The sequence below is a fragment of the Bos javanicus genome, chromosome 2 (genome assembly GCF_032452875.1).
Source record: "Bos javanicus breed banteng chromosome 2, ARS-OSU_banteng_1.0, whole genome shotgun sequence".
Taxonomy (NCBI): Eukaryota; Metazoa; Chordata; class Mammalia; order Artiodactyla; family Bovidae; genus Bos; species Bos javanicus.
Genome location: NC_083869.1, coordinates 88,584,001 through 88,606,310, shown reverse-complemented (window position 1 = coordinate 88,606,310; position 22,310 = coordinate 88,584,001). Strand labels below are relative to the sequence as shown.

Here is a 22,310-nt window from a genome sequence, read left to right as displayed (position 1 = left end):
GGCCGGCAATATTGTTAAACATCCCACAATACACAGGACAGGTCCCTCAACAAAAAATCAAGTGGCCTCAGATGTTAATATTGTCAAGGCTGAGAAAATCTGCCCTACTCTGAACACCAGTGAGGTGAAGAATAGTTTACCAGATATGATGAGATGCTAGGTGGAAACTGGAAGCCCCCATCCTACTGGAGGAGGGCCAGGCAATAACCAAGTACATAAACAGGAAACTATTAGATGACAATAAATGTTGTGATAGAAGTAAGACAGTGGCAGAGAGTGATGGGGTTGAGCTCCTAAAAGTGGATGAGAAAACGTTTTCTTAGATGAGGTGGCATTTAAACTGGACTTGAATGACAGGAAGTGACCAGACATCAAAGATCTAAGCAAAGAGCCTGGCTGGCAAAGGGAAAGTTCTTGCAAAGTTATCAAGGCAGCGACAACTGTGATGTGACTGAGGACAGAAAGAATGGGAAGTTAGAGAGTAGTGGTGGGGAGAGAAGTAGAGAGTCAAATAAAATTCCAGTAAGAGACCACAGATGATTTCCTTTGGATAGTCCTACTTCCTGATATGCTTACTCCCTAGGAAAAAATATTGCCTCCAAGTATGTGACAATAACTAAAATATGTGATTTGTTATGGGATATAAATTTTAAGTTGGTTTTTAAACTGTTGTTCTTTCTTTTAGGAAGCAATAACGGGGAGTCTTTTCCCTAGCAACAAAGTAGTTAACAAGGTCAGTTATCGGATTCGGTTACTTCCGGTTTGAGAGAAACCATGTTGTGTCTTCCTGTTCTCTGTCACTTGGGGCTTGTTGAGATGCAGTGTCTCAAGAGGAAGTTTCAGAGGAGGGAGACCAGGACACAGTTCCATTCTGCTCCCTTGGAGCCTGTCAGTGGGCCCGAGTAGAATGCAATACTGCAAAGCATAGTTTGAGAATCAACAAGGCCAGGAGAGGAGGCAGGGAGAAGTGCTAGTCATCTTGCTAGCCTTGTCCATAGCTCTTCCGTCCTCACAACATCAGAGTCTAAGGAAAGGCCTGTAAAAGGAGTCAATTATCTAATTTGTCCTCTGTTTCTGGTGGATTTCTCATGTATTGCTAAGCCACAGTTGTAGTTTATTAAGCAAGTAAAGGAAGTAAATTTTGATAGAATGTCTAATAGACTGATTGGTATAAAAAGGAAGGGGGAGGAGTAGGCAAGAGGAGGCTTCTATTTTTGAAGATGGGATAAACTATACCCGGGATCCTCAGGGCAGGAATGTTTGTGTTTGGTGTAAATCGCAGGGATTGAGCCCCCCAAGGTCTGGACTTATTGTTTGGAGCACCCTTAAACAGCTCTGGACTCACAAGTCTTTTCCTGTGCTCTGTTACATTTAGTTTCAAACTTGCTGGCCATGTTTAGGATTTTTTACCAGACCCCAGTTAGAAAGCACATGGGCTCTTAAAGCTGGTTCTCAGTGAAGCTGGCAAAGCAAGCCAGTCAGCTAATTACCAGAGTCAGCACTGGTTTACGACTCAAGTAACCCAATTCGGACAAATTGCTGATTGTCTTTTCCTCTTCCTTAATCTTAGGACCCCTAGTCTTATTCAGGGCAATAAATGATACCCAGCTAAAAGACTATGTATTTCCCAGAAGTCATATGACTTCTGTATGGCCATATGACTAACTCCTAGCCAATGAAATGAAGTGGCAGTGTTTTGTGTAACCTCTTGGAAAGCATCTTAAAATACAGGTGATGTATACACTTTGATCATTCTTTCCCCTCATTCTGCCACCTGGAATGTGGATATGATGGCTGGAGCTCTACCAGCCATTGTGTGCTATGAGGACAGAGTCATACTCTAAGGAAACCATGGTGACTAGAAAGAGTCTAGATCTCCAAGGACTTTGTGGGGTTGGCATACTAGCCCAAAATATCCTGTCTCTGGACTTCTGTTATGTGTAAGAGAAAGCTGCTTCTATATTACTTATTTTTTATAGGACTTTAAAGTTTTCATTTAATGCAGTCAGAATTAATCCTAAATGGCCCACCAATATTTGCATAATGTACCCACATTGTGAGACTAAATGAACAAGATTAATACTTTCATAAAGATGTATTTTATCTAAGCATCTTAAAATTATCATTTTGAAACAATAAGCAATATATAATGAGATCGACATTATATAAAGTTTTAGCTGACCAATTTAGATTTAATCTAAGGGGTACTTTAATGCACCTTGGCAGATCTCATCAAATGAAGAGAATGGAATCCAGGTGTTGGTGGCTTTTTTTCATTTAAAACTGGTCTAAGACATCCGAAATCATTGGTGCACAGTAACAGAGAGAGTACCTCACCTTATGGGTCCTATAGCAGCATATCACTGATTCTCAGTTAGTATCATCAAAACATCTGGGATGTCTCTCTATCTCTTAAGCCTCCTGATCTCTCTGATGTAACAGTATGTGCTGAAGGCTTTACAGTAGCCCTCTCTGGGGCTAAAACAAGAGTAGTTCCTCAAAGCCAATTGTAATTGTTATTGCTGCTCACCAAATACATCTCACACTCTGCCTTCCAGCCATGTGATACAGATGTACTTCCTAGCTCTCTGTGGTTGAGTATGTCTGAGTTCCCGCCAGTGAATTGTATCACTTCCAAGTTTGGCATATATTGCTCATGTGAGACTCTTCACAGTTGTATTTTTCACTTGCCATAGTATCAACTAGTGGCTGCCCATCAGCTGTGTCCAGGAGGGCAGGCAATGCCAACCGCTGAGCAGTGTCCCCAAAGGCTCTCTTGTTGCACATGTAGTTTGAACAAGAAATATACCCTTTTGTGTTTCAATCCATTGAGATCTGGATTGTTTCTGGAGCATAATCTATATTCTATGTAGTGCATTACACCATCCAGAAAAAGATTCTGAGGATGGTAGTAATCACAGAGGAATTGAATGAAATTATCTATGGTTCCAGCCATCAGAGAAGACATGTGAGCAACAGTTCCCTCTGAGTTGACTCATACATTTAACCCTTTTAACATCAACAAGTTCAAAAAACTTTTTTGTTGAGAAGTTGCCTTAACATATCTAGCTACAAAAATCCATCAAAACCAAGCAATCCCAAAGAAAGGCAGTGCCAAAGAATGCTCAAACTACTGCACAACTGCACTCATCTCACACACTAGTAAAGTAATGCTCAAAATTCTCCAAGGCAGGCTTCAACAGTGCGTGAACCATGAACTTCCAGAGGTTCAAGCTGGTTTTAGAAAAGGCAGAGGAACCAGAGATCAAATTGCCAACATTTGCTGGATCACTGAAAAAGCAAGAGAGTTCCAGAAAAACATCTATTTCTGCTTTATTGACTATGCCAAAGCCTTTGACTGTGTGGATCACAATAAATGTGGAAAATTCTGGAAGAGATGGGAATATCAGACCACCTGACCTGCCTCTTGAGAAACCTGTATGCAGGTCAGGAAGGAACAGTTAGAACTGGACATGAAACAACAGATTGGTTCCAAATAGGAAAAGGAGTACGTCAAGGCTGTATATTGTCACCCTGCTTATTTAACTTATATGCAGAGTACATCATGAGAAACACTGGGCTGGATGAAGCACAAGCTGGAATCAAGATTGCCAGGAGAAATATCAATAACCTCAGATATGCAGATGACACCACCCTTATGGCAGAAAGTGAAGAGGAACTAAAAAGCCTCTTGATGAAGGTGAAAGAGGAGAGTGAAAAAGTTGGCTTAAAGCTCAACATTCAGAAAATGAAGATCATGGCATCCGGTCCCATCACTTCATGGGAAATAGATGGGGAAACAGTGGAAACAGTGTCAGACTTTATTTTTTGGGGCTCCAAAATCACTGCAGATGGTAACTGCAGCCATGAAATTAAAAGACGCTTACTCTTTGGAAGGAAAGTTATGACCAAACTAGATAGCATATTGAAAAGTAGAGACATTACTTTGCCAGCAAAGGTCCGTCTAGTCAAGGCTATGGTTTTTTCCAGTAGTCATGTATGGATGTGAGAATTGGACTGTGAAGGAAGTTGAGCGCCAAAGAACTGATGCTTTTGAACTGTGGTGTTGGAGAAGACTCTTGAGAGTCCCTTGGACTGCAAGGAGATCCAGCCAGTCCATTCTAAAGGAGATCAGTCCTGGGTGTTCTTTGGAAGGACTGATGCTGAAGCTCAAACTCCAATACTTTGGCCACCTAATGTGAAAAGCTGACTCATTTGAAAAAACCCTGATGCTGGGAAAGAATGAAGGTAGGAGAAGGGGACGACAAAAGATGAGATGGTTGGATGGCATCACCGACTCAATGGACACGAGTTTGGGTAGACTCCAGGAGTTGGTGATGGACAGGGAAGCCTGGCATGCTGCAGTCCATGGAATCGAAAAGAGTCGGACACAACTGAGCGACTGAACTGAACTGAACTGAAACCAAGCAATCCTATTTTTCAGTGACTTCAGGCCCTATCACCTGGTGGCTCAGAGGTTAAAGCGTCTGCCTCCAATGCAGGAGACCGGGGTTTGATCCTTGGGTCGGGAAGATCTCCTGGAGAAGGAAATAGTAATCCACTCCAGTATTCTTGCCTGGAGAATCCCATGGACGGAGAAGCCTGGTAGGCTAGAGTCCATGGCGTCGCAGAGTCGGACACGACTGAAAGACTTCACTTTCTTTCTTTTCAGGCCCTATCAAACTTACTGCAAGTTCTGCATTTACATTCCCCACATAACTGGCTCCACCATGTGGTATTCAGAAGAAATAACATTATAGGATTGTAAAAGCAAGGTCACGTATCCAATAATACCATATATGCCTTGAGTGGGGACTGCACATGATAAAAAAAATTACATCCAGCTTACTAGGGCATTAAGTCAAAAGTAAGGGGAAAAATGTTTCTGTCACGTGAAACAGGAAATGCAGCAGTAGGGAGTGAGGCTTGATCATTTGTTATTCAATTATGTAAATAATATTTACTGAGCTCTACTATGTACCATAATTTATTATGGGCTCTGGAGATATAGTGGTGGACAAGATAGAAGTTACTGCCTTAGTTGGAAAGGCAGACAATGGAACAAGTCAACAAAGTAATATTTACCACAATGTTGGATGTGATAAGAGCTATAAACCAAAATAAATATGAGTTAGGGCATATAAAGTGATGCTGAGGGGTTCCTTTAAATAAGGTTGACAGAAATAAAGACAAACAATTCACATTTAGCTCTCCCAAAGTTCATTTAGATCATTTCAGTCACTCAGTCGTGTCTGACTCTTTGTGACCTCATGGACTGCAGCACGCCAGGCTTGCCTATCCATCACCAACTCCCAGAGCTTACTCAAACTCATGTCCATTGACTCAGTGATACCATACAACCATCTCATCCTCTGTCGTCCCCTTCTCCATCCATCTTCAACCTTTCCCAGCATCAGTGTCTTTTCCAGTGAGTCAGTTCTTCGCATTAGGTGGCTGAAGTATTGGAGTTTCAGCTTTAGCATCAGTCCTTGCAATGAATATTCAGGACTGATTTCCTTTAGGATTGACTGGTTGGATCTCTTTACAGTCCAAGGGATTCTCAAGAGTCTTCTCCAACACCACAGTTCAAAATCATTAATTCTTCAGTGCTCAGATTTCTTTATAGCCCAACTCTCACATCCATACATGACTACTGGAAAAACCATAGCTTTGATTAGATGGACCTTTGTTGGCAAAGTAATGTCTCTGTTTTTGAATATGCTATCTAGGTTGGTCATAGCTTTTCTTCCAAGGAGCAACTGTCTTTTAATTTCATGGCTGCAGTCACCATCTGCAGTGATTTTGGAGCCCCCCAAAATAAAAGTCTCTCACTGTTTTCATTGTTTCCCCAACTATTTACCATGAAGGGATGGGACCAAATGCCATGATCTTAAGTTTTCTGAATGTTGAATTTTAAGCCAACTTTTTCACTCTCTTCTTTCACTTGCATCAAGAGGCTCTTTAGTTCTTCGCTTTCTGCTATAAGAATGGTGTCATCTGCATATCTGAGGTTATTGATATTTGTCCTGACAATCTTGATTCCAGCTTGTGCTTCATCCAGCCCAGTGTTTCTCATGATGTACTCTGCATATAAGTTAAATAAGCAGGGTGACAATATACAGCCTTGACGTACTCCTTTTCCTATTTGGAACCAATCTGTTGTTTCATGTCCAGTTCTAACTGTTGCTTCCTGACCTGCATATAGGTTTCTCAGGAGGCAGGTCAGGTGGTCTGGCAGTCCCATCTCTTTCAGAATTTTCCAGTTTGTTGTGATCCACACAGTCAAAGGCTTTGGCATAGTCAATAAAGCAAATGCTTTTCTGGAACTCTCTTGCTTTTTTGATGATCCAACGGATGTTGGCAATTTAATCTCTGGTTCCTCTGCCTTTTCTAAAACCAGATTGAACATCTGGAAGTTCACAGTTCACATACTGTTGAAGCCTGGCTTGGAGAATTTTGAGCATTACTTTGCTAGAGTGTGAGATGAGTGCAATTGTGCAGTACTTTGAACATTCTTTGGCATTGCTTTTCTTTGGGATTGGAATGAAAGCTGACCTTTTCCAGTCCTGTGGGCACTGCTGAGTTTTCCAATATATATATTATATATGTGTTATATTATGAAGTACAACCACTTATAAATATGTGATCACTTATAAACATAAGAATCTAATTAAGTCTTTAGCCCTAATTCCAAGTTATAGAAATGACACTATAAGTTAATCAAACACATTCAGGATATGGCATATGGTATATGTCTACTATCCTAGACTCTTCAAAATTGAAATGTCATAAAAAGGGTGATTCCTAAAAATTTTAAAAAGACTTAAAAGACATAATAACCAAATACAATGTGTGAATCTTGATTGACTCTCAGTTCAAAAGGATAATTTTAAGACAATTGGTAGAATTTTAAATTTTGTTTTAAATATTGGATGATATGGAATTATTGCTAATGTTCTTATTTGGGGGGAATGCATGTTGAAAAAGTATTTGAAGTCTGAAGCTTACTTTCAAATGGTTTAGATAAAAACTATGTATGTGTGTGTGTAAAAAAGAGAAAAGGAAAAAGAGATGACAAAATGTTAATGTTTGATGAATCTAAGGCAAAAGTATATAGTTGTGCATCATAAACTCCTAGAGGAATCATAGGGGGTAATCTCCTTGACATTGGTGTTGGGAAAGTTTTTTTTTGGATTTGACACTAAAGCAAAGGCATCAAAAGCAAAAATTAAGTGGGACTACAACAAAAATGCTTCTGCGCAGTAAAGGAAGCAATCACCAAAGTGCAACTTGTGGAATAGGAGCAAATATTTGTCAACCACACATCCGATAGGGGTTTAATATTCAAGATATACAGAATCCGTACCAGCTCAACAGCAAAAACAAAACAAACCCAAATAACTCAATTTAAAACTGGGCAAAGGATCTGAATAGACATTTTTTCAAGAAAAGATACATAAATGGCCAACATGTACTAGAAAAAGTGCTCAGTATCACTAACCATCAGGTAAACTCAAAAATAAAAGCCTAACACTTGTGAGGATGTTTATCAGAAAGTCAAAAGGTAAACAAACTGGCGAGAATGTGAAGAAAAGAGAACTCTTGTGCACTGCTGGTGGGAATATAAATTGGGGTACAGCCATTACGGAAAACAGAATAGAGGTTCCTCAAGAAATTAAAAATAGAACTAACATATGATGGAGCAATCCACCTCTGGATACATATATCCAAGGAAGATGAAAATGAAATCATTATTCAAAATGATATCTGTACTTCCATGTTCATTGCAGCATTATTCACAGTAATCAAAATATGGAAATGAATTAAATGTCTGTTAACAGATGAATGAAGATATGGTGTGTATATATATATGTGTGTGTGTAGTATATTTATATAATGGAATATTGTTCAGCCTTAAAAAAAGAAGGAAATCCTGTCATGTGCTACAACCTGAATGAATATTATGCTATGTGAAATAAGCCAAAGAAAGACAAATACTTCCTGGTATCAGTGATATGTAGAATTCCATCACACCCATCCCGCTCTCCACCCCCAAAAACACGTTGAGCTCACCGGGAACTGGATTGTAGCATCCGTAAGGATAAAAGCTAGTGAGATTAAGACAAAAACCTAGAATCCCTACCATACAACCTTAAATGACCAAAATCTTCGATTAAACAACCCAACACAATAGGGATAGATCAGCTATATTCAGTAACACCAACAGAATTTACTGGGATAGCAGATCTGCCAATTTACTTCATCTGTATCTAACATAATTTGTAACGAAAAATTTAAAGATTGCTCAGACCAAAAGTGACTCAGTGCATCCAGCCTTCCAAACATCTCCAAGAAACCAGACACACAAGTAAAGCAATGTTGTATCAACTTGGCCTTCAGCTAAATATCCCCAACTGACTTCAGTCAACACTACATGGAGCAGACAAACCAAGCCAAACCCCGCCCAAGTGTATGAGTAAAGAAAGTAACTGTTGTTATTTTTAAGTGACTCAATTTTGGGTTTGTTAAATGGTAATAAATAACTTTTAGCATTACTTCAGTCAGCTTTGAGAATGTCCTTGCATTCTGCCCTAAGAATATGTTTCAGGATACTCTTGTCTTCTGTATAGAACTGGAATTGCCCCCAACGCCCGGCTCCTTTTATTGAGAAAACATACACAAAGACCACAGTTTAAGTATCAAGGTTTTTTTTTTGAAGAAATCAAACATTACAGTCACCTTCCACTCCCTTCCTCCCCAGATAGTTGCCACTATCATGCATTTAGTGCCTTATTCATCTCTTGCATTTTAGAAGTTTTACAATTTATATTTTCACAAACAATAAATAACACTATTTCATTGATTCTAAGTCAAACATTCCCCATCTATTTTTAAAACCATTGGAGATGTATCTTATAACAGATAGTGTAACTGGAAAGTGAACAGTGTAACTGGTTGCATTTTTCTTTTTTAGTAATATGTGCCTTTAAAAATTTTTTTATTTTGCATTGGGATATAGCTGATTAATAATGTTATAATTGTTTCAGGTGAATGGCAAAGGGACTTAGTCATACAAACACATGTATCCATTCTCCCACAAACTCCTCTCCCATCCAGGCTGCCAATTATGTGCCTTATTGATCTTATTTTCTATAAGCTGCTTTATATTATATAAAAATTTAAGCATTTATTTTTCTGCAAATTAGTCTTCTTGCTAAATATTTTAGCAAGCTTTGTTTAGGTATAATTTGCATTAAAAAATATAATTTACATATAATAAAATGTACCCATTTTAAGTCCACAGTTTGATGAGTCATGATAGCTGTATAAAGCTAATTTTCCATTATTGAGCTATAAGCATTATTTATATATTCCAAATATAGGCCCTCTGTCAGATAATATGTATTACAAATAGTTTTCCCCAACCTGTGACCTGACTTTTCATTTCCTTGCTGCTCTCTTTCAAAGAGCAGAAGTATTAATTTTAATTAATTCCAATTAATAATTTTTTCACAATTCACTGTCTAAAAAATCTTTCTCTATCCCAAGACAGTAATTTCTATTTCTTTCCAGAATTTCTAGAGTATTAGCTTTTGTTAAATCTATGATCCATTTCACAATCTAAATTTTGTACTAAAATTATGTATCGTGTAAGGCAAAAGATGAGGTTATTTACCATGTGAATATATAGTTATTCTATGTTAAGACTTTTCTCATTAAATAACCATGGCACCTTTGTCAAAATCAATTGTGTAATATGCATGGGTCCATTTTCAAACTATTCTGTCTGCTGGCCCCTAACATTTCTTATAAAACAGGTCTTCCGGCAACAAATTCTATGATCTTTTCCTTGTCTGAAAGTCTTTTCTCACCTTTTCTGAAGGACATATTTCCTGAATATGGAATTCCAGGTCAACAGGTATATTTCTTTCTTTCAAAGATACCATGCCAAGGCCTCTAACTTGCAGAGTTTAAGAAAAGAAATATAGTCACTCTCTGTATGGAATGTGGTTGTTTTTTCTTCTCCAACTGCTTTTCTAATTTTCTCTAGTTTTCAACACTTTGATTATGATGTACTTTAGTTTTCTTTATGTGTGTCCCTGATGGTTGAATTTCTTGGATCTCTGGGTTTATAATTTTCATAACTAGGAAAACTTTCAGACATTGTTTTTACATTGTTTTGTCTCCCTTATCCCATCTTCTAGGAGTCTAAATACAAGTATGTTAGAAAGACTTGATGTTATTTCATAGGGGACTAAGGCACTGTTCTGTTTTCTTTTTCTCTTTGTACTTTAGTCAGGTTCACTGATTTTTAGTTCTGCAGTGACCCATCTGCTGTAATTTCATCTGTTCTTTCTCACCTAGCTAGTGAACAAAGAAGTAATCAAATAGCAGCAGTGACTTTTTAAAAGTAAATCTTTCTCATACTTGAATTATTGGTATAAGTGTATTAACCACAAATAAAATATTTCAGGACTATGAATTTAGAAAAGTAAATTTTCTTTACTGCCTGTAAAATTAGTTTGTGTATATATACATATACATGTAACATGAGAAATGACACTGAATACGACACCAGTGACGGGCTGTTGTAATTTTTTTTACTTTGACTTTTACAGAAAGTGATGACAATCTATGGAAAATGCTTTATTGTATCATGCTTATTTACTACAAGAAACATTTTATAATAATACAAAAGTAATCCACAAACTTGATTAAAGTGAAGATCAATTGATCTGAAAATTTTTTCTTCCTTAGTCTTTCACAGTAATTGCCAAAAGTTCAATAAGCTGCTTTTTCCAAGAACAATTATTCTAATAACTTTGGGTGTTCAATCCGTGCAATGGTCCAGTCAGGCTTTACTCCTTGTGTAAACTCTCTCTGAAATCTAAGGAAACATTATAAACAATGTGTATCCTGTATCAGTTCAAAAATTTCCTGGATCACTATGTAATTTGCAAGTACATAGCTGAGGCAGTTTTTAGCAAAAAGCTAACAGATAATGGTAAATAAAAATCAAAAGTTTAACCTACTAATTTGATCACAAAAAATATCCCCACAAAAATGAGAAGTGCATTCTCAACTGAGTATTTTTAATAGACAGATCTATATACACTGCAATATCTGCCAGTCCGTGAGAGAAACGTGTTTTTCTGCTAAGTACTAGCTATAATATATGCCTAATATGAGGAGAAAAAAACTGGACTATGGTGATAAAACAGCACTTCCATGGAGGTTGGTTATGTGATTAGATTTACTCACAGCTGGCACTAAGTTCATTCTTGAAAATAGCAGTCTTTAGGACCTGCCTGTGATCTTAGTAGTGACTATCAGAACAACCAAAGGTAGTGTTGATTATAGTGTTCTAAATGATGTCTTTAAAAAGAGACAATTCAGTAGATTTAAATTAAATAAGTACTTAAATATATAGAATATTTTGGGCAATTACAAATAAAGCAAAATTCCACACAGGAAAAAAGAAACGAAAAAAAAAAAAAAAGCACATTTCCTTCAAGAAGTGAAAAAAATGAAGATATAATTCTCTTTACCTTAGTGAAACAGGATACATTTTCTTTCTTAGGTCATTTTGGGGTTTTGTTCATTGTTTTAAAGCAAATTTGTATAACTTTGATGATGTAAAAGTATTCTTTTAAACAGATATTGAAGTATATCTCCACTGACTCTCTTGAATTGTTCACTGTTCCAAATTTTATTCACACAATAATACACTACAGTGTCTCATTTGAATAAGTTGCTAACCTCCCATTAGACAGTACCTCCTTAAGGGCAGGAACCCTTCAATTCTGTGTCTGAACTCCCACCAGAGTACCTGGTAAAGAGGAGATGGTCAATAATTATCTAGTGAGTGGATGGTCCATGTGCCAATTACAGCATATTTTATTTTCCAAAGATGGTCATAACTACATTTCACATGCTCTTCTGCAATGTGACCTTCCTGCTGCCCCATGAAGATGTGGAGTATCTCCATGTCCTTCACTGTGCAGATCCTGTTACTGTTTGGACCAGCAAACCATGCAGAAGTGATGCTGTTCCAATCCTGGGCATAGCCCTTTACTGGAGGGCTACGTCTAGCATCTTCTGTCTTTTGGAAGCCAACCACCATGTAAAACACGTGACTATCTTAACACCTCCACAAGCCCAAGCTATAAAGAGAGGCCTTGGGGAATGAGACATTATGTGGAGAAGCCAAGGAGCATCCTGGTGCTGCCCTATGAGTGAGGAAGCCCATTGTGGAAATGAATCCCTGGCTCCTACCATCCCAGTTGATGCCAGGTAAAGCAGAGAAAACCCCACAGCTGAGCCTTTCCAAAATTCCAGAGCAGTAGAAAAGCAAGCAAAATGAATGGCTGTTTGTTGTCACCGAGTTTTGGAATGGTTTGTAATGTAGCAATAGACAGCTGAAACACTGTTTAAGTTCAGCAATATTATCGCTTCCTAATTTCTGAACGCTATTTTGTGGCCAGTATGTCTTTATAACTATCTCTCTTCATAGATACTTGTCAAATTTCAATTTTTTCTTTCTAAAGCTCCCTTTAGTTTTCATGTCTGCATACTACCTTCCATTTCCTAAAGAAAGGAAACAATAAATGTGATTAGACTTACTCATAGCTTGCACTAAGAAGTTGTTTAGTTTCCACGTTCTGATCCCCCAACTTAACCTGGAACACACGGGCTCCACTTATGGCTTCACTGGGGATGTTGGCACTGGTTAGATACCAAAAGCACATCAGGATGTTAACAAACTTCCTTCCTTAGAGAAAAAACATACACACATACAGATACAATGACAATAATCTATCATCCTTATATCCAAAATGAAATCAGCAATTGGCAGTAATTATACAGTTGTTACACATCAAATTTTGTGCTCATTCTAACTTAAGGTACCTGTATTGACACCTTTTATTTTTAGAAAATTCTCTTGGGGTTTACGACGTATTTGCCTCCCTCTCTGTAACACAGTATAAGAGCTACTATTTACTGAGCAGGTACTTATTGCCCAACCGTACTATGTGGATTCTTTTCCATTTGTGGGATTTTCTAAAATTATGATAACAACAACAACAAAAAAACAAATAAAATTATGATAACAGGTATCTATTGTCAAGCCAAAAAACAGTAGGGGGAAAAACACATTTTTTGGTGCTAACTTAACCCCAACTGCCAGAAAGAAAAAACACTTCTCTTCTACTCTAATTCACTTTACATGCCCAGTGATTATGAGAATGTCCTGTGCAAAAACCAGGCAGTGACCATGATGCTAAGATGCAATTTGAAATACTAGGGAGAAGAAAATATTTATCATTAAAAGTACCTTTCTGAATGTTTCAAATTAACATGTATGTGAAAATATTTTCACTGTTAAAGAGTTCTCAATCAGAACTGCCTTGGCAAGTGTGTGAGCAAAGGCTAGATTTCCTATGTGCCTAGCACATAATACATATGTGTATATTTGTAGAAGGAATAAGTAAGTCACTGAGTTTTCAGGAATGCTATTGTTCAGGACAAGGAAAAGAACAAGATAAACGCCAAAGTTCCTTTCAATTATTTTCACTGTCTCCAAATAAATCCAATTGGGAGTTCTGAGTTAATGTTACTCTTAAAACAGTCTTTAGCTAACAGTATTTACTTTTTCTTTTACTTTTTACTTCTACTGAACATACAGCTGGACACTTAAAATACTGAATTGTTTCCTTTAAGTTAGGAAATCTGAAACACAAATATTTTCATTTTGATGTAGGAGCAGCTTGTCTTGGGCAATTTTCATTAACTTAAGTGACAATGTTCTCTTCTATGAATTAAACAGCATTAGGGACAAGTTCTTTTTTTAAAATTAATCTTTTTACTTTGTAATGGGGTATAGCTGATTGACAAACAATGTTGTGACAGTTTCAGGTGAACAGCAAAGGGACTCACCCAGGCCTATACATGTATCCATTCTCCCCCAAACCCTCCTCCCATCCAGGCTGCCACATAACACTGAGTAGAGTTCCAGGTGCTATACACTAGGACCTTGTTGGTTATCCCATTTTAAAAACAGCAATGTGTACATGACCATCCCAAACTTCTAGACAGAAAGGCATTCAAAACAATTACCATACCCCAAGTCTTCCAGAGACTTTTTAAAGAATGAATAAATTATTTTCTCTGTAGTTCTATAAATATCCACTTGTACCAACAAAATGCCACTATCCCAGGATCTTTCACTAGTTTAGCTTATCTGGACAACTGTGGGCCATTTAAAATTGACTATGCTCCAGGATTACCTTTCTCATCATAGTAAATGGAGATGTCTCCTGTTGATGTGTACACAATTTCATCTATGTCAGCAGCAAGAGCATTTTTATGGTTGTCAGGTAGTGAAGTAACCTTTTCTTTCAATACACGTAGAGTCTAAGTATGGAAAAAGCAAATCAGAGTTCACTTGTTGAACTGTCAAAAGCTTTTCAAAAAGTAGAGTGAATTCTTCATGGAATGTATTTTGTAAAACTATTTTTAAATTTACAGCCATATGTATTCACTTTCAAAAGCAAGGCTGAGAGGCATCTGATTCTTCAGTTAGATAACTCCTAATAGAACATTCTATGTAAGAATTGAAAGACATCATATTCACTCATGCCTTAAGTAGCAAGTGATTCTATGCTTTTTAAGACCCCGAGTACTCCAAAGGCAAGACAGAGGGACTCTACTTTGGGTGATGGCATACATGTTACTTTAAAGCATAAATAAGGACAATGCATATCATTCTAACGAAAGAAAATAATACACATTAATAATTATTTTTAAAGGAAAATTAAAGTATACTTTACCTCTTTGGCCACAAGTTCTTCCAATAGATCAAACTTACACTGTGACAGCAATTTGGACACATGAGCAAAAGCCTTGAAAACAAAAGAAAAGTGGGGGAAGGGTGGTGATTATTATTTTAAGATACCATGTGAAATACCATACAATGTACAATGCTTATACTTCAATGGCTAAGTATAACAAAGACTGTTTTATGATAAAGGCAATAAACATGGTCAACACTAAGATATCGATGGTTAGGCATGACTCCTTCAAAGTTGGTTGACTTTTCTTATGCGGCCTTTCCACACGCACAGTAGTAAGTGGGCAGATTGCTAGTGATGTATCCACTCCAAGGACCCAAGAAAAGATAGTGTGTGGTGTACATACTAGGTTCTCAATAAAAACATCTTCTATATAGTTCCTTTTAAATAATGATGAAGTAATCAGCCATCCTGACTGTCATATGATCCCCCTCTGAATCCTGAATACATAGCAGCACAACCTAAGTCTGTACTAAGTACAACCTAAGTCTGTACTAAGTACTAAGCAGTACAATCTAAGTACTGCGAGTCTGGAGATCTGGACTGCAGCTGACCCTCATTAAGATAGATAGTGAAAGTGTTAGCCACTCAGTCCTATCCAACTCTGTGCTTTCATGGACTGTAGGCTGCCAGGCTCCTCTGTCTGTAGAATTCTCCAGGCAAGAATACTGGAGTGGACTGCCATTCCCTTCTCCAGGGGATCATCCTGACTCAGGGACTGAATGCGGGTCTCCCGCATTGCGGGCAGATTCTTTATAGTCTGAGCTAACTCTTCAGACAGGTCTAAAACAGATATGGCATTGGTAAAGTGGGAGAAAAGATAATAAGTTTGCAGTTTTAATGCAGTAGAACTCAACTTTGAAGTACAAGATCCCACTTTGAAGTGGGAGACAGTCAACTGCAATCCTCCACACTACTAGCAATGAGGAATGGAGCTATGCATTAAGACTCTACCTGTTTTCAAGGAGCTTCCTGTCTACTTGAGGAGAGAGCCAAGAAAATGGACAAATCCAAGAATTATGACAGGAATAAGAATAAGATGATTTTCGGAGAATACAGGTGAGAACTTACACTATCTGGGTGGACAATAAGGGGGCTTCCTAAAGGAAGAACCATCTAAGAAGAAATTTGAAGAACTAATGAGAGAAAGAGGATGCAAAGGTGTGTCAGATAGACAACTCTCATAACTGTTATGGGCTGGATTGGGTTTTCCAAATTGAAGCCCTAAGTCCCAGTACCTCAGTACTACATTTGGAGACAGGGCTTTTAAAGAGGTGATGACGTCAAATGAGGGTGGGCCCTAGTCCAATTTGACTGGTGCGCTTACAAGAGGAATAGTGGACACACATGGAGATACCAGGGACACATGAGCACAGAGGGAAAAAAAAACATGTGAGGACACAGAAATAAAATGATCATCTACAAGCAAAGGACAGAGGCCACAGAAGAAACCAAACTTGCCAACACCTTGTTCTCGGACTTCCAGCTTCCAGAAATGCAACAAAATGAAGTATGGTTTAAGCAACCCACACTGATGTATTTTGTTATGGAAGCCCTAACAACAATGGTCAGGAAGCAACAGTTAGAACTGGAGATGGAACAACAGACTGTTTCCAAATAGGAAAAGGAATACGTCAAGGCTGTATATTGTCACCCTGCTTATTCAACTTATATGCAGAGTACATCATGTGAAATGCTGGGCTGGATGAAGCACAAGCTGGAGTTAAGATTGCCTGGAGAAATTTCAATAACCTCAGATATGGAGATGACACTACCCTTATAGCAGAAAGTGAAGAACTAAAGAGCCTCTGGACGAAAGTTAAAGAGGAGAGTGAAAAAGTTGACTTAAAATTCAACATTCAGAAAACTAAGATCATGGCAACTGGTCCCATCACTTCATGGCAAATAGATGGGGAAACAATGAAAACAGTGAGGCGTTTATTTTGCTCCAAAATCACTGCAGATGGTGACTGCAGCCGTGAAATTAAAAGGCTTGCTCCTCAGAAGTAAAGTTATGACCAACCTAGACAGCATATTAAAAAGCAGAGACATTCCTTTACTAACAAAGGTCCATCTAGTCAAAGCTATGGTTTTTCCACTAGTCATGTATGGATGTGAGAGTTGGACTATAAAGAAAGCTGAGCACCAAAGAATTGATGCTTTTGAACTGTGGTGTTGGAGAAGACTCTTGGGGGTCCCTTTGACTGCAAGGAGATTCAATCAGTCCATTCTAAAGGAAATAAGTCCTGAATATTCATTGGAAGGACTGATGCTGAAGCTGAAACTCCAATACTTTGGCCACCTGATATGAAGAACTGACTCAATGGAAAAAACCTTGATGCTGGGAAAGACTGAAGGCAGGAGGAGAAGGGGACGACAGACAATGAGACGGTTGGATGGCATCACCGACTCAATGAACATGAGTTTGAATAAACTCCAGGAGTTGGTAATGGACAGGGAGGCCTGGCATGCTACAGTCCACGGGGTCACAAAGAGTCGGAGCGACTGAACCGAACTGAATAATAATGGAGTTGAATTTTGAGAAAAAGCACACTTCCCAATGGACTCAATGATCCCTTGCAAACATTTTAGATGCTCTCAGGGTTTAGAAACAACCTACGTATTATAGTAAGCTTTTGTGTGTGGAAGATGGGTGAAATTTGGTTAGAAGTAACAGACATCACGGAAAAGGAGTATGTCAAGGCTGTATATGGCACCCTACTGCAGTACTCTTGCCTGGAAAATCCCATGGAAGGAGGGGACTGGTAGGCTGCAGTCCATGGGGTCGCTGAGAGTTGGACACGACTGAGCGACTTCACTTTCCCTTTTCACTTTCCTGCACTGGAGAAGGAAATGGCAACTCACTCCAGCGTTCTTGCATGAAGAATCCCAGGGACGGGGGAGCCTGGTGGGCTGCCGTCTATGGGTTCACAGAGTCCGACACGACTGAGGCGACTTAGTAGTAGTAGTAGTAGTAGTAGCAAGGCTGTATAATGTCATCCTGCTTATCTAACTTATATGCAGAGTATATCATGAGATATGCTGGGCTGGATGAAGCACAAGCTGGAATCAAGATTGCCGGGAGAAATATCAATAACCTCAGATATTCAGATGACACCACCCTTATGGCAGAAAGTGAAGAGGAACTAAAAAGCCTCTTGATGGAAGTGAAGGAGGAGAGTGAAAAAGTTGGCTTAAAACTCAACATTCAGAAAACTAAGATCATGGCATCCGGTCCCATCACTTCATGGGAAATAGATGGGGAAACAGTGGAAACAGTGTCAGACTTTATTTTTTGGGGCTCCAAAATCACTGCAGATGCTGACTGCAGCCATGAAATTAAAAGACGCTTATTCCTTGGAAGGAAAGTTATGACCAACCTAGATAGCACATTCAAAAGCAGAGACATTACTTTGCCAACAAAGGTCTGTCTAGTCAAGAATATGGTTTTTCCAGTGGTCATGTATGGATGTGAGAGTTGAACTTCGAAGAGAGATGAGGGCTGAAGAATTGATGCTTTTGAACTGTGGTGTTGGAGAAGACTCTTGAGAGTCCCTTGGACTTCAAGGAGATCCAACCAGTCCATCCTAAAGGACATCAGTCCTGGGTGTTCATTGGAAGAACTGATGCTAAAGCTGAAACTCCAATACTTTGGCCACCTCATGCGAAGAGCTGACTCATTGGAAGAGACTCTGATGCTGGGAGGGATTGGGGGCAGGAGGAGAAGGGGACAACAGAGGATGAGATGGCTGGATGGCATCACCGACTCGATGGACATGAGTTTGAGTGAACTCCGGGAGTTGGTGATGGACAGGGAGGCCTGGCGTGCTGCAATTCATGGGGTCGCAAAGAGTCGGACACGGCTGAGCGAATAAACTGAACTGAACTGAACAGACATCATAATCATGTTGAAATCCAACCACGATACTCTAGTTTCTGTGGCCAATAATCAAACCTGAGCAAATTATCCTGTAAGGTAATAATGTCCCATTAAGAGGCTGCCCTGATAAAGCTTTGATGACATAAGATTTCTTAACCTAACAAGGGGCTTCCCTGCTGGCTTAGTGGTAAAGAATCCACCTGTAATGCAGGAGCCATAAGAGGTATGGGTTTGATCCCTGGGTCAGGAAGATTCCTGGAGTAGGGCATGGCAACCCACTCCAGTAATCTTGCCTGTAGAATCCCCATGGACAGAGAAGCCTGGTGAGTTACAGTTCATGGGTCACGAAGAGTCACACACGACTGAAGTGACTTAGCACGCAGACACGCAACCTAGACAGGCTTCTGGGAAATAGCTTTTTCTTTCATAGTAAAGGCCAAAATATGTAAAGATATTGGAAAACAAACAGTAAATGGTTAATGTGGTTTGATGGCAGTAACAGGGATAATATCATATGTACTTATCAATGGAAGTAAAGTTTGTGGGGCTAATAAAGCTGTTTAAGGAGAAGGCGATGGTACCCAACTCCAGTACTCTTGCCTGGAAAATCCCATGGACGGAGGAGCCTGGTGGGCTGCAGTCCATGGGGTCTCTAAGAGTTGGACACGACTGAGCGACTTCACTTTCCCTTCTCACTTCCACGCATTGGAGAAGGAAATGGCAACCCACTCCAGTGTTCTTGCCTGGAGAATCCCAGGGATGGGGGAGCCTGGTGGGCTGCCATCTATGGGGTCACACAGAGTCAGACACGACTGAAGTGACTTAGCAGCAGCAGTAGAAGCAAGGACTGTCTATCAATGGACCACCTATTCCTCTGGCTCACATGATGAATAAAAGCTTGCCTAGATTGGTTTAAAATAAGCTACAGGCTATACTGTATAACACAGGGAATATAGCCAATATTTTTAACTATAAATGGAGTGTAATCTTTAAAATTTGTGAATCACTACATTGTATATCTGTTACACTGTATATCTGTAACAATATTACAATTATACTTAGAGAAAAAAATTTTAAATTATAAAATGTTTTTAAAAAGCTTGCCTAGGTTATACTTAACTATGTCAATTTCTAGTAACTCTGGAGAACGAAGAATGCTTGTAGAATGATGCATTCTGCACAGAACAATGCACCTCAGCAGTTGCTAGCTATGCATTCTTGAGTTAATCATTTGACCTTTCTAGACTTGATTTTTATCATCTGTAAAAGGGAATTAGACTAGAATAATGAGCATGAAGGTGTCTTTCATGTTCCATGACTGAAAAAGAAACATGTTAATGAATCGGAGAAGGCAATGGCACCCCACTCCAGTACTCTTGCCTGGAAAATCCCATGGACGGAGGAGCCTGGTAGGCTGCAGTCCATGGGGTCGCTAGGAGTTGGACATGACTGAGCGACTTCACTTTCACTTTTTACTTTCATGCATTGGAGAAGGAAATGGCAACCCACTCCAGTGTTCTTGCCTAGAGAATCCCAGGGACGGGGGAGCCTGGTGGGCTGCAGTCTCTGGGATTGCACAGAGTTGGACACGACTGAAGCGACTTAGCAGCAGCAAGAGCAGCATGATCTAACTTACAGCTTGATACTCACATTCGAAGATAATATTCTATAGTTGGGAGGTTAGTTTAAAGGGCAAGTTGAGCCCATGAGAGTAGATAATCTAGCCAACGTTTATGCACCAGATTATTCCCAAGCCCTAGAATTACATCTATGCAAAAGAAGGAAGAGTTGCCTTATGAGATCTAGGTAGGAAGACTTTTCAGCCACGTCGTTTTAAACTCTAGGTGTTAAAAAACTGGTTTGCTTGATCTGAAAGGTCATGTTAAGCAACCACTGGTTTAATGGAATCTCTAAATATTTGCCATGGATGACCTAACATTCTTTTTGGAAATCAGAATGGCTAAATACACAAAAATTGACTTAGATGAGGCAAGATGCATACAGACTGGCTGATGAATGGGTGCAAATACTACTTAATAGCAAGGATGGGGGCTAAAATAGCTCACAGCTGGAGGACCTTTAGGATCAAAGAGTGACTAAAAAGTGTTCCATGCTCCTTTGTGGTCAAAGGAAGTAGAGAGTTAGGCTTGACTGCTGTCCTGTCCATGGGAGGATGACTTCCATTCCTTATTGACACATAAATGAGCAGGAGGTAGACAAGCTCACAAGTCATCTGCAGGAATCCTGAAGGACAGTAGCATCATGCTCATTTCCTCTGCACAAACAAAAGATTTTGAGAACTGACAGGAACTGAGGTTTATCCCTTATAATGCTATTAACTATGCTTGCTCTTTGCTTTTAAATTTTCTTATAAAAACACAGATTAGTCAAGAATTGACTCAGGGAAGCAAAAAGCACGAGTTAATATTGACACTGATTATATAAAGTTGAAAACATTCAATTTGTAACTGACAGATCACATAAGTATAAATGGCTGTGTTTATAGAAATAAACTAAAAAAACTAGAAGTAAATATATCAGTGCCAGCATATAATCAGTATTGGCTTTTTCATTCTTTTTTCATTCAGAGAAATCACATTTCAGAAGAAATAAAGCCATGGAGCTTTTAAGTGACCGAAATAGGCTTTGAATCCATTTCTATCTGATTCAAAACCTGCGGAGGACAGAAAAAGTAATTAAAGGACTTCAAATTGGTGTCTCCATCAATCCCCTATTCCTCGGAGACCGTGCAAACAGAAGCAGCAGCTTAATTTACAGCAAGTGGCCAGAGGGCTCTGTATTTGAGTCACTACCCACATTTGATCATTTGAGACCCAGTTGAAACCTCATCGCTAAACACTTTTGCGAATCTTAACTGCTGAATTCATGAGAGGTGGAGAGGTTACTCCTAGAGAAATAAACCAACCTGCTTCGCTCCTTCTGAGAACTCTGTGATGCTGAACTCTTGGTCGAAATAGGCCCAGATAAGGAAGGAGTAAATTCGAGTCCGAACCCAGTTGATGGGGTTGGAGAACCCCAGAATGATCATTTTGGTTTTCTGACGCTGCTGCGGTTGCTCCTCGGTGCTGTAGGTTCGCCGGGGGCAAGAAGGGAAAGTGGGGAGGGTTGAGGCGACTTCCAGGGGGCTGAGCAAGGGACGCTGAGGACCCCGAGCAGACAGGGCCAAGGCCGCGGAGGCCCAAGAGACTCGAGGAAATGGGGCTGCTCCCGAGCCGAGGCGGCGGCGGCATAAGTAGCAAAGTCCAGACAATGGGCGCTTCACCTCGGCCGAACTGAGAGTCCGGAGCCGGGCGGCCCAGCCCGGTAGAGGCCGAGAAAGTAGCAAGCGCGGTAAAAGACGGACGGCCAGCGCCATTTTTGTGACCTTTGTGCTTGCCTGTGCATCATGGAAAGTAAGTCGGTGTGAAACCACCTCAGCGAGGTTCGGAGAAGGAGACTGGAGAATCGAGTTGGCCTGTTGCTGCCACCTCTAGTGAATTCGCCCCTTCTCTGCTCTCCATCATACGCCTGTTGGCCCCGAGCCCCACACTAGGAACTGGCAGTTCTTGAGACTCAGC

At 39.5% G+C, this 22,310-nt stretch overlaps 1 protein-coding gene across 3 annotated transcripts; it reads right to left on the bottom strand.

Moving 5' to 3' along the window:
- Nucleotides 1–8,691: 8,691 nt before the first annotated feature.
- On the bottom strand, nucleotides 8,692–22,108 carry MAIP1 (matrix AAA peptidase interacting protein 1). 3 transcript variants are annotated; one of them, XM_061381040.1, is made up of 6 exons: nucleotides 21,659–22,108; nucleotides 14,832–14,903; nucleotides 14,289–14,415; nucleotides 12,625–12,772; nucleotides 11,778–11,830; nucleotides 10,801–10,888 (listed from the first exon to the last, which is right to left on the bottom strand). In XM_061381040.1, exons 1-5 carry the CDS (start codon nucleotides 22,106–22,108, stop codon nucleotides 11,782–11,784), a joined length of 846 nt encoding a protein of 281 aa, XP_061237024.1. In that variant the 3' UTR covers nucleotides 10,801–10,888; nucleotides 11,778–11,781. The 3 variants fall into 3 exon arrangements, 2 of the variants coding, with proteins under 2 accessions (XP_061237015.1, XP_061237024.1); XM_061381031.1 differs by lacking the exon at nucleotides 11,778–11,830 and having other exon boundaries at nucleotides 8,692–10,888; XR_009729666.1 differs by lacking the exon at nucleotides 11,778–11,830 and having other exon boundaries at nucleotides 10,799–10,888; nucleotides 12,625–12,726.
- Between the last annotated feature and the right edge of the window lie 202 nt (nucleotides 22,109–22,310).